Source organism: Microplitis demolitor, chromosome 5 (assembly GCF_026212275.2).
Source record: "Microplitis demolitor isolate Queensland-Clemson2020A chromosome 5, iyMicDemo2.1a, whole genome shotgun sequence".
Taxonomy (NCBI): Eukaryota; Metazoa; Arthropoda; class Insecta; order Hymenoptera; family Braconidae; genus Microplitis; species Microplitis demolitor.
Window position 1 is genome coordinate 912,371 of NC_068549.1, and position 18,152 is coordinate 930,522.

Consider the following 18,152-nt stretch of genomic DNA (forward strand, 5'->3'; position numbering starts at 1 on the left):
ACCGTACCTAAATTTTCATTCTATTAATTAATTTTACTCGCAATATTAATGAGAGCAATTAATACCTTTTAATTTAATTATTCATATAAAAGCGTTCCTGTTTTTTTTTTTCAATTTCCTGCTGTGGATTATAAATATTTAAAAATTTAAATCTCATCTCAAAATTTTGTACTAATTTTTCATTCTATTATTCATCAATATGATAATTTTAAATCGTATACATTAATTGTATATATAATTTCGTATACTCATTATTATTATTATTAAAAATGTCAAAAATAAATTTAAAAAAAGAAAAAAAACCACAGCTCGGAGTTTATTACGGCATTTTGTCGATTAATTTCCGTCCTCACGAGACCGCACGTACTGATTTTAAATAAAATAATAATAATAATAATAATAATAATATTTATATAGATTAAAAATAACACTGGTAATTATTGGGTCTTTTTTTTTTAACCAGCAGTAATTAAAATTTAACATCTAAAATTAGTATACGGAGTATTGTATACATATCTCTCTTTAAACTTAATTAATTAATTAATTATATTTAAAAATTTTTTCTACACTTATTAATCTTGTAATTAAATTTCAATATCTTTGCATAAGTTTATTATTATTTTTTTTTAAACGCTCGCGAATATTAACTGATATTTTTAAATACATTTCGAATAAAAATGTATACGATCCGCTATTTTTATTTATTATTTATCTACATATTTATTATACTTCTATATTTTAATATATATATTTATTTTAATATTTATATATATTTTATCCTAGTGATTTTTCGTTCTGCGACAAGCGTATATCAATTAAATTCAATTATTTATTTATTACCACATTTTAATTCAATAAAAAATATTTATAATCGTAAATACGATCGCATATTTAATATGGCAAGAATTATTCACGTTTGTCGCGAGTTGAAATAATAAATTGCGAGATTATTATTTTATTTAAATGATATTACAATTATTATTATTATTATTATTATTAAGTAATTAGACAATTAAATAATAAGTTGTTTAAAGAATTATTTTGAGCCACGTAAAGTAAAAAAAAATAATAATAATTTTTTTTTGATTTTGTTCGTTAATTAAAAATTAATTATTTTTTTTTGCAGTAAATAAATTTACGTATAACAACTAAAAAAAATATGAAACTATACATATTTATCAACAGTTATATAATAATATTAATTAATAATAATAATTAATATTAAAACAAAGGCAAAGAAAATAAAAGTTAAGTACTTTGCCTTTTTTAAAGTACATTAATCTCGCATTTAATTATTTATTATCATTATTAATAATTAATAATAATAATAATAATAAAAAGTGTCATTTACGTACCCGGACGGCTTATTAAAAAAAACCCTATCCCAATTAAAAAAAAATTAATCAAGTGTTTACGATAATTCGCAATTAAAATTGCAAGCAATACTTATTGACAAAATATTATTCTTAAAATAAAATAATAATGAATTTAGTTAATTAAACTTCTGTTTTATTCTATAGTACCTATTGTTCTATTATGTGCACTGAGGTAGACGGATGGAATAGTTTTTCATAGTAACATTCAAGTATTTAAAAAATCAAAATACCTTTTTATCGAGCATAAAACCTTTTTTTTTCTTTTAAATGTCTCGGAGATCATTCTTCCTTAATTAAATTTTTAAAACGTCATTTTAAAAACTGTATATGTATTATTTCTATACTCGTATATTTGTGTAACACAAACTGCTTGGCAATGACCAAAAAAAAAAAAAAAATAAGCAACAAGTCTATGAACTATGAGGTAGTGGATGGATCCTGTTGGCAAAGCCTTTTTAAACTGGTATAAAAAAGTACGTACGTACAGTTAATATAATAAAATAAATGATAATTGGCTGGTAGTAATTGTAGTTGAGATAAAACTGTCTGTTAGTCGTGTATTTACTCGGCTTTGAGAGCTTCCGGTTCATCATTATCACTGAAGTCGTCGTCTTCAGCGTGAGAAGAGTCAGCATCCTCATCCTCGGCAGCACGGTCTCGATCTTGGTGGTCGTTCCGGTCGTCCATGACGACACCAGGTCTGCCGTCATCGCGACCAATCATCGGGTAGTCGTCGACGATACCGCGACCGCCTAATTTGTCCAAAGCACTCATCTGTGCCATCTTGGCAGCGTGGACGGCAGCTATCGTCGCGGCTTGGTCAGCGGCCATTCCCATTGATAAATGAGACAGTGGATTGTTTTCGGCGATGTACTGCAAGTAAGTGTCTAGTATTGCTTGGTGGTTTGGTGTCAATGGATGACCAGTTGTGTGAAGCGGCGCGGTGTTTGGTTCACGGCTATGTGCGTGCATCAATCCTTCCATTGCTGACTTTGCTGCTATCGCGGTGGCTGCTTTGCTCTGGTGATTTATCTTGGTGATGACTGTGTTGTTGTTTGGAGTTGGCGAGCCATACCTCAGACTCAGAGGAAGTGTCAAGTCTTCGGGATCATCACCTCCGCATATTGAACTGCCAGCTTCTGATGGAGCTCCTCGTGGCATCTCGAGACGCATGTCACTGCGACGGGGACCAGTTGGACTCGCACGGGCACGAAGTTCTGCGGGACTTACTTTAACACCAGCTTTGGCTAGTAATCGTGAGGCCAGCTCAGGATCAAATGGACTCGGCATTGGTAGCACTGGCAAGTCCTTGGTACTGATTCCGCGGTGCTGACGTGACATGTGAGAGTGCAATGAGTTCCGTGATTTGGCGACTGTTCCGCACAAGACACAACGATATCCTGGACAGACTGTGTGCTTGTCCTCCAAGTGGGTTCTTAAAGTGTGGGCAGATCTGTATATTTTGCCGCACTTGGGACAGGGACGTGGATCTGTCGCTCGTACTCGCATCATATCCAGACCACGTCTTGCAACTGAAAATTGTATATTTTTATTATATTTTAATTTATTTTAAATATATCTAAGTATACTTTAAATGTATCAGAGTCGTCAGCTATTTCATTTGAAATATTTAATTACAAGTATTGATTACTATTTTTAATTAAAAATAATAAATTGATATTTATAATTAAATATTTTTAAATTAACTCCTTTTAATTTTAATTGGCAATCGTTTTTAATTCAACTATTAATTAGTAATTTTTTTTTTTTAATTAAAAACTGCGCTGATACATTTAATAATAAATACGATAATAATATAAAAGGAATTGTTATCTATAAATATATATATAAAAAAAAACAACTAATGACAAAAAATAATTTTCTCTCACCAAAAAATTCTCATTGAAAAGCATTAATTGAACAACAAAACTTGGATATATTTTGGTTGTTTTTTTATTTTAAAATTTTATACATAGTTGAATTTTAATCATCACCTTAATCATCATCGCCATCATCATATCTCATAACATTTTTGGAAAATAATTACCAACTATTTTTACATAATTTTTTTTTAAAAATAATAACACAATAATTATCAAGTGACTGTAATTACAATCTACAAGCCAGTAATTTGTTTTTTTTTTTTTTTTTTTTAATTCATTCATTATTATAATTATTCGCAATAATTATAATTACAATAATTATTTAATTTATTTTATTTGATAAATTTATTTAAATTGCAAAAATCTCGTAGAAAAATAACGCTGGATCTTTTTATTATTTTTATTTATTGTATTGCATGACTATTGTATTTGATCATGGTCATCACGAAAAAAAAACTATTGCATTTTATTAATCTCAACATCATTTTAAATGTTTGCTTAATTGTCTTTGACAAAAAATAATAATTAAAAAAAAACAAAAAACAAAAAAAAAAACAGTAATCAAACTTAAACTACATTTCAGTGGTAATTCACTTTGAAAATGAGTAAAAAAAAAAACAAAGTGAGTACTTAAATACTGGGCGTTACAATTATGTACAAAAAAAAGTATAAAAAATGAAAATAAAATAAAAAAGAAAACCTTTCACTCGTAATAAAAAAATGATGAATAAAAAATACGTAAGTATGATTATTAATTATATATACATAATAATAATGACAAGTGTGCGTATTTTTCAACAATCGACAATATATATTATTAATAATTAAATTAATAATAATATTAATAACAACGGTATAGAAAAAATTATACGTAAGTCCATCTGAGGGTTTTTATTTTGTCCCACTGGTCCGCGTGTTTAACCCGCATATGATTTCTGACGCTGTTGGGGTGGGAAAAATTTTTTCCGCAGGAAACGACTGGACAGGTGGGCGAGTCACGTGGGTAATGATGATCAAGATGTGCTCGCATGTCTCCAATGTCGTAGTAAGACCTTATGCAAAGCGGGCACTCGATTAGGTCCCGCCGCTGCTGAGGCTGGGATCGTCTCAGCGGCTGCCTCTGGTGCTGGGGATTCAGCACTCTCTGCGGCTGTTGTCGTGCAGTAGAAGAAATTGAAGAAGTTACCATTAATTTGGGTTCGTCGTCAGGCTCCTCGTCCTCGTCCTCATCCTCGTCCTCGTCGTCCTCGACTGGGTAGACCGGGTCACCATAGTCTTCCTCGACATCGATCTCCTCGACTTTGATGACCCGTAACATCCTATCATCGTGGTGGTGGTAAGCAGTAGAAGAAGATGCTGCAGAAGTAGAAGTTGCGACACCTCCACCACCGACTCTTCCTCCACCACCACCCCCACCTGGTCCTGGTGGTCCACCTTTACGTCTTTGTCTGTTATCTGCAACCACCACCACACCAATGTTACCACCAGCTGTCGTCCATAGTTCTTCTCTTTTTTTTTCTTATTTATTTACTTTTAATTTATCAATTATTAATTAAAATAATGCATAAGGAAGGCCATGCGATATCTTATAGTATAGGCCTAGATGAGGAGTGTCTTTTGATTTATAAATGATAGAGTGAAGTCAATGATTTTTTTTGTCTCTGTATTAAATATATATATTTACTTTTATTTTATAATTATTATCTTTATCTCTATTTTTATTTATATCTTTATCGTAATCGCAATTATCATTAATATTAATTATATTGTTATTATTATTGTTATTGGGTAGAATCGAGTCTCATGAGGTCGACTGGTGCTGGGGATTATTTACAGTTGGTCGCTGATGGATTCCGTGGGCTTGTAATTGATGATTGATCAGGTAGTGCTTGGTTTTGCATCGTTTGCCGCAGATACTGCACTGCGGCCAGGTTTCGGGAGGCGGCCAGTTTGAGTGGACGTTTTTAACATGCTGACGTAGGTTGCTGGGTGAGGAGTAACTTCTACCGCAATAACGACACACGGGTTTACTGTCATCGTGACGGAGGGCAGAGTACAGACGGGCCAAATTCTCCACCGCTTGAGAAGGTGAGGTCTCGGTCACGGCGACTCCCATCATTGTGACATCCTCCCTCATTGGCATCACCGATCCTACAACCAGCATGTGCCCATCAATTTTTTTTCTTTTTTTTTTTTTACGATTATTTGCGTCTAATTCAGCTAATTGCTAATTTCTTTTAAGCTACAATACTACTCTCGTACTCTCAGGGCATGCCCGGTTGTAGGATGGCTCTGTTTTACTTTTTATTCCTTAATTTTACTTCTGTTTATTTATTTATTTATTTATTTATTTATTTATATTTTTTTCTTTTATTTTTTATTGTATAAAGTACATCGATCGAGTTATTTTATTTGTTCGCTTTTGCTGTTGCGGGGGAAATTTTTTTTTTCAATAAAAGTTAGGAGTAAGTTTTTTTTTTTAGAAGAAAATAATAAAATAAATAAAGAGAGAAGAACAAGAAGAATGAAGAAGAAGGATGAAATCTAACGGGTATGTATGTATGAAGGCTTGGTATTGATCCATCCCATTCTACTGGACTCTAGTGTCTTTTTCTTTACCACCGGAAATCGGAAATAAATAAATATTTAGTGTTAAATTTTAAAAAAATAATTTCCAAACACTCGGATAATTAATTTCTCATTTAAAAGTAATAAACAAGACTTTATTTAAAAATAAATTAAATCTTGCGCAGAAAAAAAAATGGTTGCAATCACGAGATTAAATTGTATGAAAGTAATCAAAGTAATTTATTATTGTGTCTATAAAAAAAGTAATAAGTTATATATATAACCGTCTGGACAGTACTGGAGATTTACAGTCTGCCAGTAGAACAAAAAGTCCAATTGCTCAGACGGTAGTAATTATAATTACAGGATCGATTGGATTTTATTGCGAATAGCGCAGTACTATTCGATAATTCTAAACATAAACTCTAATGGGTTTACTTATAGCAAAGTGTGTGCCGGTTTAAAGCTAAGCTCTGCTCCGTATTAACAAACGGTGTAGGACTGAACCACACCCTCGGGTGTTGACCAGGACGCGGAATAATGGGGAGGAAAAATGTATGACGACTTAGGGAGTGCCACTTGTAGTGTACTCCGGAGCTAGTACGTGAAATGTACACGGGTGGAATGCCAGACAAGTAGGATAGAGGTGGGAAACCTCCAGCAAAGGGGAGAATGAGAAACGAAAGGGATGGCTTAATGTATATAAGGGACCTTCGAGGGTAGATCAATGCGAAACATGTCCGCGAAATTGCTTCAGGATCGATCGATACCAGAACCCAAAGGGGATACTAGACTACTCTATATACCCTTTTCTATACTTCCTCACGCTTTATTTGTGTCTATTTGCTCAGATCAACGATGGGAAGTGATTCTGGAGATTCTAATCCTATACTTTTTTTTTATCTTATAAATAATACATTTTTTTTTTTTTGATAAAAATATTTTTCTACATATACTCCGATTAGTAAAAAAAATATTTGACGCTTGTAGTGGGTCTTGAGAATTTTTTTAGCGTAGATGAGGTTCGAAAAAGAAATTATTTTTTACTACCCGAAGTAGGCGGCTCCTTAACTACATAATTATAACTTTGAGGAAAAAAAAAAAGTCTAAATAACTTTTTTTTGCCGACAAAAAAAAATGTAAAGAAAAAAAAAGTGACAAGAAAAAATTATCCAGGGCATTGTTGAAATGCAGAAAAGACGTCATCTGCGAATGGGAGCCGAGAGCTCTAGTGGAAGGTTATATTATATAGAATAATCTTTTATGTCTGGTCACGTCTTTAATATTGCTCTGGCACTGTATATACGGCTTAAGAAGTTTTCTCTTTTCCCCTCTTTCTACTTAGAGCCTAGTGCCTAGTAACTGCTACCTAGTTGCCCAGCACCCCTACACCCCACGGGGTTCGCTCGAAAAAGGGACGGAACCTTAATCAATCTTGGGCAAATTTTCTACGCTGCAGTTTTAATTTTAAACGCTAGAAATAATGCGTTGCATGCTTTTATGGAGATCAATCATCAATGGAAATAAACATCCAGATATTTCCAGTAAATAAAATAAAAATAACAATAACAAAATAAAAACTAAATAATAAAAATAAAAAATTTGTTTTAAAATTTAAAATAAAATAAAAATAAAAATAAATAAAAAAAATGGATTTACGCAAACGTAAAAAGGAATCACAACCGCCATAATCCTTATCACGATTCTATTTCAAAGTGATAGATGGTCCTAATCTACCACTCCCTCCTCAATACGAATCTCCAAAGTCACGTTTCCCTTTTATTGACAAATCTAACCTAAGGGTAAATAGGGATCCTGCTACGTATCCCATCAGTTTTGAAGACCACACATCCACATCCACGTCCATGTCCGCATAAATATATTCAACAACAACAACAAAAAATACCGGTCATATTTATAATAAAATTTTTTTTTCCCCAACTAAAATATTCAGCAAAATAAAAAGAAAACACTGCAGGAAAAAAACACGGGCATGCTATTACGTTGAAATAAAATTAAGTTTCGGGGATAGAGAGATAGCGAGAGATTCGGCCAGTGAAATTGGATAAGCCACGAAGGGTTTGTTTAGCTTGGGGTTCACTAACAAAAAAGTAAAAAAGAAAGTTAAGTCTCAATGTAAGAACAAAAAGGGAAAGTAACTTCGATCCATGTCCATTAACAGCTACCAATTTTTTTTTGTGATTTTTTTTCACATTCCTTCATATATATTTATATATATATATATTTATATATATAGCTTAAAAATTAGACTCTATTGTAAGATAAATTCATCAAAAAATGATCCTTAACTCTAACTATACATGGAAGAAAATAATCTTTAATAAAAAAATACTAGTAAAAAAAGTGTAACTTTAAATAAAAAGTCTAGTGGAAGATTTGAAAAATACTTAAAAAAATAACGTTCTTTTCTTTCCCTGGTTCATTTAAAATATTAATTATCATTTATCGCTCAGCCATTCTCATTGCCGTACTGCTGGTGCGGTGAATGAATCTGCGCACTTGATGAGTTGAGCAAGGAATTAAGCGCTTGCGTACCGTCCGGTCCTTGATACACCGGATATCTATTTCTCTTTCTTATTCCGTGCATCGACAATAAATGAATTTGTAAATATTGCTTTGTTTTAAACTGTTTTTGGCATACGTGGCACGATATATATTCCGTTTGCACGGTATGGACATTAACAATGTGCTGTTTTAGATTTGAATTGTTTGAGTAAATTTTTCCACACTCCGGGCACTTTGGTTTTCCCTGCAAGTCGGTTGAATTATTTGATGACATCAGTTGGTGTTGCTGCTGCTGCTGTTGGTGCTGCTGCTGCTGTTGTTGTTGCTGATAAGATAAGTCAGATGTTGATAAATACTTGGATGTTGATGTTGTTATCTGGAGACTCTGGAGATTGTTTTGGAGTTTGTGTTGGATTATCGATAGCTCTGAGTCGAGACTGATGTTATTCATGGGATTCGACGGTTGCTGACCAGAAGACAACTGTTGTTGCTGTTGTTGCTGCTGCTGCTGCGGCTGCTGTTTATCGTTGTAACGAAGCTGACGGAGTTGGATCCCATTGTCACTGTCCAATGATGTCCTTTGGTTACGTCTACTGCGTGAGACAGCAACACCACCACCAGTACCACCATCAGCACCAGCACCAGTACCAGCACCGCCGGGAGGAATCCAGGATGACGAGCCTCTACTCGAGTCCATACAGTCTTCTCTCGAGGGCTGCCAACGCCCTGGAACCACCAGGCAATTTTCAGTCCTTCTGGTCACCCCTTTCAATGATTCCTTACACACTATTTTTTCCCTTCCCATTTCATCAATCAATGCTCTAGATTTAATTTTATTTTATTTATATATAAAACCCTTAAACCACTTTAGCAACACCTTTTATTATTAAATACTTTTGATTTTATTTATAAAATCTTCCAAGATGGTTGAGCCAATTCCGAAGCAGTCTCACTTATTTTAATTATTTTTATTTCCTGATACTTATCTTCAGTGTGGCACTCGTTATTTTTTTTATTAATAATTAAATTTACAATTGTCTGATTGATATTCTTTTTTAAATTTAAAAATTTTGAGCACGACTCTCGGTTTACTCACCACAATTTTTAAAAAATTCTTTTTGACTATTATTTTAAAATGAAAGTGACACAATGGATGATAGTGATAGGAATGGAGCTGATGAGAGGTACGAGAGTTACATGCATACGCAATAGAAATCGAATTTACTTTATGTAATTGAGTTAATAATAAATTTAGTTTTTTTTCGTGGGAATTTTTTTTTTAGGACTGCGGATTATTTATTTCCGTACGTTTGCCTGGACTTTCGTTTATTACTTTTATTTACTATTATTATTATTATTATTATTATTATTTAGATTTAAAAAGTGAGTGTATAGACTTACCGTAGTTTGGATCCTGATTCGCAGCGTGGATTCCGGAAGGTCCAGGCATTAATCCTGTAAAATAAATGTAAATAAATAAATAAATAGGAATAGTATTTTATAATTTAAACGAAATAAAATAAGAGGTTATTATTATTAATGATTAGTCATATGATATATGTACATATATTTAAGAGTGTGATAAATTACCTTGAAGTCCCAAAAGCGCCGCGGGGAATGTGCTACGGTGATGTTCCATCGAGTCATTGAGAATGTCATTGGGTTCGGCCTTGACTGAATTGAGAATACTGTCGTTATTGGACATATCTTCGTCATTATCAGACCCGGAATTTGAATCTTCGCCAGTTGATTGAGCCTAAATTTATCATAAAAAAATGTCATTACAGGTAACAGTAAATAAATGACTAAAAAAAATATATGTTTATATATTTATTTAATGTACCTTGATATCGTTATTGGGTGTGTGTATCGTGGGTCCGCCTTCTAGTGCCTGTCCTAATAGGGATTCCTGTAGATCAGCAGCGCCGCCTTTTAGTTGCTCGAGATGATTTCCCACTGGAGGTGAATAACTTTTGGACCTTTTTTCTGGCGGCGGACTTAGACCGCTGTCACTCGGGTCACCTCGTTCATGCCACGTGTTTCGCGACGTCACCTGGACATAAAAATTTTTCATGTTAATTTAAATTGAGAGTCGAAAATACTCGACTATACCAAGGACTCGAGTACAAAGTTTAATTTATTATTATTATTCTTATTATAGTTTTAATAATAAAGATGACATATAATGAATGATTAAGCATAAAATAAATATATATATGTATATATAACTACCGGTGATTCCGTGTGATCCCGTACGTCGGATCCAGATGGAATTTTAGCTCCTGCGGTGCCGCTCTTTACGTCCGCGAGTCCTCTTACTTGAAGCATCTGAGCGGTTTTGAGAAAGGCCGCTAGTTGTTCCTGACCTACGTGGACTTCTCCGTGATACATGAACCTTAACAATGACTCCATGTCTGACGAGGCGACGTCCCTGAGTATTACTATTGGATGCTGACATGGATTTGCCTAAAAAAAAATAAATAAATTATTAAAAATAGTTAATTAATTTAAATAAACTCAATATATAATGTTGTAATTGCATTGCGTGGTTGTATTTAGCATCGCTGTCTATAAATTATTATTTTATTTTCAAGTGCAGCCCACGACTAATGTGATTGCGCGTTTACTCGTAGCTTAACACGTCGCATAATTGCAAATACGTGTAGGTATATATGTTGCGCAGGCGTTTATACTGCATTGTAATAAGTTAAATCAAAAAACGAAAAAAGATAAATAAAAAAAAAGCAAAAAAAATTTTAAATGTACTCCGCACTCTAGACTCTGTATCTTTTAAATAATTAAATAAAAATAAATTATTGAAGAAATGAAAATAAGAATTACGAAGCACCCCAACTAAAGCGTAAATAAAAAACTAAATAAAATACAACTACATGGTTTCTAATCCGGTTATAAGACCAGACAATTTAAGCCGTTACTTATTTATTTATTTTTTTTTTATCACCTTCTGGATTTTTATTTTATTTATTTAATTAAATACAAAAAAATAAAATTTTAAAATATTTTAATCGGAGCAAATATTAAATTCATGAATGAACTTGATATACAATAATGTACATATATATTTTATTAATGTAAATATGAAACTTGCTGAGAGTATAAGAGTACTCGACTCTTATATACTTTAATCTCAAATATGTATATTTATATTTATATATATATATATATATTTATGTGTGTGTAGATGTATAATGTTATATAGACGGTTGTCGCGGGAATGTGCGACGACGAGCAACAACGCACTTCCGTTGATAAAAATACGCACAGCATAATGTGTGACTTGGTAAGTCAGTACACGCGCCAACACCATCATTCACTGACATTCCATACAAATGTACATTATATACATTTATTTACATATATATATGTATATATTTGTACAAAAAAATAATAAAAAAATTTCTTTTTTTATTACTTTATTTCATTTATTATTTGTTATTTATTTATGAGTTGGTTATAAATTATTTACTGTATAATATTATACTTAATCTAGAGTTTTTAATTATTATTTTAAGCTCTGGTGTAATTTATATATTAAGTATAAATGTGTGTACTTAAATAATAAATTTTTAAGTTTAAATTGAAAATTTTAATTTAAATTCACCAACAAAAATATATATACTTAATGCATGACATTAAACTTTACGATCTAATGTTTTTAATTATCATTTATATGCGCCAGCATTATTATTATTATTATTTATTTAAATTAAATATGTAGATTAAATATTTAAATTACGCGATATATTTTACGTTTTTGTTTAATTAAATAATAATAATAATTTTTACTTTATAAAAATGAGACAAAAGATAAATAATTTTCTACTATTTTATTTAAATCCGTTTTATTTTATTTTTTTTTCTTCATCTCAACTGTCGCCGAGTATTTGAATTCTTTTTACTCGAGAGATTGGATAGTAGTTGAATATATTCTTGAATTACATCGTAACATATATAGTAACAGTGTCGTGTAGATGAGATTGAATTTTAAAAAAAATATATATGTACATACGTATATATTTATATATACTCATACTCATACGCATACTATTTAAAAAAAAATTCTACACGGTCCCTTTTTTATATTTCCCTTCACTATCGTACTTACACACTCAAATATTTACACACATATATATCTATGTATATTTATATATTTTTTTTTATAAATCGTTATTCTTGCTATCCATTAATACGCGTCTCATATATTTATTCACACTAATAGACCATGGAGTACGTATAGTAAAGAGGGAGTAAAAAAAAACTACATAATAATAATAATAATAATAATAATAATAATAATAATAATAATAACAACATTTAGGAAAAAAAAATGGATTTATTTTTAGGCGGAGATCATACTGAGGAAAATTTAAAAGCGCGTGCACTACTCACACACGCCACTCTCCATTATCTTGGATTAATTTACCACGCATTTAGTTATGATGGTTATAAATATTTTTTTCATTTTTTTTTTTTTTTATTAAAATCAAAATAGACGGAAATGTTTTGTAACTAGCACTTAAACATATATATATTTTTTTTATTTCGTCATGTTATGTTTTATTAATCACGATATTAATTATTTTCCAAAGCGATATACTAAAGTAAAGTATGTTCATAAATAATTAATCCGAGGGAGTTTAATTAGTAAAAAGTAAAAAATAATAATTATTTTTAATGATGTAGACGATTATATTTTTTTTGTTAATTAAAAATTAAAAAGTCTGCTTGACATGTTAATTTAAAATTCATGTTTAACACGTGCATTGACTATTATTATTTCAAATTCACGTGCCAACAGTTTTTGACTGATAATTATGTTTAATATCGAGTACCGAGTACCAAGTTGTCAATTTAAATTAATGGGTCGGGCAGCAGTTTTTAGATGGATTGGAGTAAAGATAAAATTCTTTAAACGAACCTTTAAAAGCCTTCGGAAGTAAGGACTGCAGGCAGATAATACGACTTTGTGTGCTGTGAAACTGTTGCTATCGCAGGCGAGTGTAACGTCAACAAAATCCTCCTCATCTCGTAAATGACGAAATGAGCTGAGTATGCTCGAATGGAAGTCATTCCATCTGAGCGAATACTGTTGCTCGCTGTTTGAGGACGACGAAGAGGCCGCCATGGCGTCCACCCCCTCGGGACCCACGGCCGAGGGTACCAAAGGTGCTATTGTAAGCGCACTGGCACCTCACTTCAACTACAAATACCACTTTTTTTACTTTTTTTATTTATTTTATTTACGTATATACTTTTTTTTTACTCCGTTTACTCAGTAAATTTTTTTATTTTTTTTTTTTCTTGTATTTTTTTTTGCTCTTCACTCTAATCACTTTCTACGCATTTAATCACTTGCTGAAAATAAATTAATTTATTAATAAAGAAACTCAATTAATATAATTATTATTAATGTTAATTACTTAGAAAATATTTACCTGAATTAGTAAAAGGAAACAGTCATGTCTAAGTCTTGTAAAAAAAATGTCTTTTAACGAGTTTTTAAAAATATACTTTTAAAATAATAAATTTATAAATCGAAACATAAATTTTTTTCTTCTCAGTCTTGACGAAAATCTTCCGCCGCCGCCTGAGATCTTTGTTTTTTACTGTAACAAAAAACATTATTTGTCAATAAACATAACTAAAAGCTAAAATAAAAAAAAATTTTAAATTTAAATAAAAGTATTTAAACCGCCCGGTAAATACAAATAAAAGAATTTGACGAAAAAAAAAAAAATCTACTCATATTTCGGGTCCACAGGCCTCGTACCTAAATTTCATAGACTGTTTTTTTTTTCTTATGTACTTTATTTTTTCAAACTAAAGTAAAGATGAAATAGTGGAAAATGTTGCCTGCAAGCTGGTGTATCACATATTGCGCTTTAAAACGAATGCTCCTTTTACTTAGACCGTACTCATACTAATGCATACACATCCATATTTGTACCTACATATATATTTGTTATGCTTTATCTCTCTCATCTACCCGCTCACTTACTCACTCACTCACTCACGGGCTTACTCACTCAGTCTAGTCCTTGGTCCCTTACATTACTTACATTTCGTCCCTAATTTCCTGCCTGACATAAAGAATGTTCGGTTTATTCTACGTACCTACAACACTCTTTGCAAAGGGAGTTAAAAAAGCCGCCATTGCATTACGCTTATATATTTTACCTCTAAATATTTACTTAAAAAAAATTTTTAACTCCAATCTCAACTAAAATTATTTATCTTGCTCTTAAAAATTTTTTAGCTTGAAAATAATTTTTAATTATTTTAAAAATAATCAGATATAAAATAAAGTTTGTCGGCGATAAGAAACCAAAGAGGATTAAATGATTCAAAGTACTTGGATTTATTGAACACCGCGTTATCGATTGTGTTTTGGTATCGAGTATAAAGTTTAAATAAATCGAAATAGTAATAATAGAAGCATACGAGACAATAAATAACGTGACGAAAAGACATTCGCGTATGGAATAGTATTAGAAACATCCGAGTTTTATTTCAGACGAACTTATCGATCAAATAACGAGCCAGTGAAATAAACCTACGAATTTAATAGAATGAAACGTAGAATATAGTAAACTACTTTTAGACCAATAGTTTACTTTTTATGAGTGAGTAGCAGACATCAGACAAATTTAAAATTATAAATAATTAAAAAAAAAGATATTTACAAAAAATGCACTTATTAATTTTTAAATTTTTTAAATGCCCATTTTTTAAAAATTGAATTTTATTAATTATTTACTCCATTAATTAATAATTTAAAATTTGTCTGTCTGTTAGATTCAAAGTAATTTTAGTCTCGCAAAAAAATCAACTTACTAATTGCTTTAGAAATGATTAAATTTAAATTAAAATTTTTAAATTATAAATTAATATACAGGAATTTATATACGGACATTGATTATGTTTTATCAAAAAAATTCGTAACGGGAAGTATGAGCAGATAGAGTAAAAAAAAAATGTGATTGAAATATTTCCACGGGTTTATACAATTAAGATAACAATATGTTTGAATTAAATTATTATCAATTTAATAATATATATACACATATATATTTTTCAATATTCCGTTTTATCGAGACGTGGAAATCTATTGGTGTAAAAAATTACAAATCAAATTTACTCACGATTGATTTATTGATACGCGTGATAAAACAAGTTGGATAACAATTATTTTAAAAAGTAATGATAATAATTATTATTATTTGTTGAGAATTTAAAAAACAGTCGTGACAAATAAGAGCAACGCCCGCTGGTACGCGTAGTAAGTAACAGGAAAGCAGAAGTAAAGAGTACGTACAGTAGTTTTAAGTTATATCATACACAATAGGATGTAATAGAACTAGTGTGCGTGTTTGAAGAAGTAGAAGCTGAACCAGAAGCAGTTAAAGAGTAGTATTGTATTATATATATATGTATATATATTGTATTGAAGACTGGTATGAGTATGAGTACTAATGTAGTGTAGCACGTGCGCACGTGAGTAGCCAGATCGTATATATACACGTATATAAATACATATATAATGGTTTGGTTGCGTTGTTTGGCTTGCCCGCGCCGGATTTATTGATCACACACGTCACACGCGATATGACGAATAGGGTATACATACAACAGTTGAACGAATTTGCTATCGTTTACTAAAAACGCCGAGCCCTTTCCTTTTATTACTCCGATACTTGGCCTAAAATAATAAACAATAATTAGTATAACATATATATATATATTTTTACTACAATTGTTCTGCTGGTAATTCAAGCAATTACTATTTTAAATTATTCAATTTAATAAAAAATTAGATAATTATTTTTAATTGATAAATTAATTCCGCGAATAATTTATTCCTGGAATGAATAAAAATTTTTTTAAAAAAACAAGTCGCGTTAATTGTTAATGAATTATTTTTTATTTATTTAGTTTGTACGCACGGATTTATATTGAGTGTTTTAGCGGCTGTATGTCGAATGTCTCTTTCTCTATATGTTACATAGACGCATGTGTGTATGTATATATGTGTATATATCTATATATATATATATTTTGTATGTGGGTAAAATGTATAGAGTTGTAGAGTGTTATAGGTCGGACTGGCAGTGAACAAGTTTGCGTCCAAGGTCGTGTGTGTCCAGTATTATATCCACCAAACGAAAAAGGAAAGAATGAAAAATAGAAGAGAGTATACCAGAGTATAAGCAGCAGCAGCAGCAGCAACAGCAGAAGCAGAAGCGTACACAGCAACATCAAAACTGAATAATGTAAAACGAAATACACGAAATTAAATAAATTACTATTGGACGCCGCGTCACTGTCTGTGCAGCTGTATCGCTTGTAATTGCGTTACATATCATATATATTTATATATCAATATACAATTATTATGTACTGTACCTCAATCATAAATAATTAATAATAATTTTAATTAGATCATTACTAAAAAATTCATTTCTCCAGACAAGGACATTGCAATTAACGTTTACGCTCTTCTCGATTGAACAATTAACTTTAACGAACACTCGGCCTTGCGATTAAACTTAATTAGCATTAAAATAACTCATTAATAGTAACTGAAAAATATAATAATAATACACTATTATTAAAATAATAATAATAATTATTATTATTATTATAAAATATATCAATTATTTAAATGCACTCGGTAATTTATAATTTACAAAATTATCATTCTCACTTCTCTCATCCCTCGACATTCATAATAATTTAAATTTAAATTTAAATAAAATTTCGCGCAAAATAATCCAACAAAATATAACACAACACAATTCACAATTTATCAAAAATAAAAGTTGGAAAAAATAAATTTTAAAAAAAATAATAAATGAAGTGAAGCGAAAAATCACAACGGTGGTGTGGACGTAGAATAGAAAACACGCGAATCAATACGCAACGATAATTAAGTAAATTAATTAAAATCAACACTTGCACAGGGAAAAAACCGGTACACCAGCCACAGTTTTATTTAAATAATAATATTTTTAAAAAATAATATTAATAAAAAAAAAGTAATAATAATTTATTGTTAAATACCAAGGATTCACAGGCATAATTAAATGAGTATGATGCTCAAATATATATGTATATATATTGTATGAAATATATATGAAGAGAACGTACACGAACCTGATTGCGGGGCGGCGCACCGAATTATGGGATGGTATGCGCTTTCGACCGTTCGGCGGCTTCAGCTTCGCTCCCTTCTTCTGGTGTCTCGTTGCCCCCTCCGATACGTACTACACTTATATTCTTCACTACTTCATACTGCTCAGTACAACTCCCCTCTCTTTACCTCCCCCTCTTGGGCTAAACTCATACCCGAGCACACAGAGACGCACAGACGCGACTACTCGTATCGGTTCTTCTCTTACTCGCGGCGTCTTTTTGCTCTTTTTTTTTCCCCTTTACATCCTTTACACCCAGAGTACTTCCTTCTCTCACCTCACTCTTTTGCTCTGCATCTCACATATTCACTTTTACTTTCAGCTTTTATCAAACACGCATTTACATTACAACGTGCTGTAAGCAAATTTACATTTTTTTTAATTCAAATATTTTTAAACTGCGCGCCAAAAAATTTTTTTTTAAATTACCCGCCAAAAATTTGTCAAATACTTTTAATAACATCCTACATGTGTTTATATATATATATATATATATATATGTATATATATTAACCACTCCTTATTTTAAAGAATTTTTTTTGACTTAAACAATTTTCCCGCGAAAAAAATAAATTTGAATTTAAATT

At 30.9% G+C, this 18,152-nt stretch overlaps 1 protein-coding gene across 6 annotated transcripts; it reads right to left on the reverse strand.

Annotated features, from left to right (window-relative positions):
* Positions 1-749: 749 nt before the first annotated feature.
* Positions 750-17,612, reverse strand: LOC103569244 (protein abrupt). Of its 6 annotated transcripts, none has more exons than XM_008546439.3 (8): positions 17,528-17,612; positions 13,810-13,980; positions 13,293-13,729; positions 10,586-10,819; positions 10,197-10,406; positions 9,944-10,109; positions 9,755-9,808; positions 750-2,908 (listed from the first exon to the last, which is right to left on the reverse strand). In XM_008546439.3, the coding sequence occupies exons 3-8, from the start codon at positions 13,497-13,499 to the stop codon at positions 1,938-1,940; spliced, it is 1,842 nt and encodes a 613-aa protein (XP_008544661.1). In that variant the 5' UTR covers positions 13,500-13,729; positions 13,810-13,980; positions 17,528-17,612; the 3' UTR covers positions 750-1,937. The 6 variants fall into 6 exon arrangements, with proteins under 6 accessions (XP_008544661.1, XP_008544660.1, XP_008544659.1 ...); XM_008546438.3 differs by having other exon boundaries at positions 17,522-17,612; XM_008546437.3 differs by having other exon boundaries at positions 17,435-17,562.
* Positions 17,613-18,152: the final 540 nt, after the last annotated feature.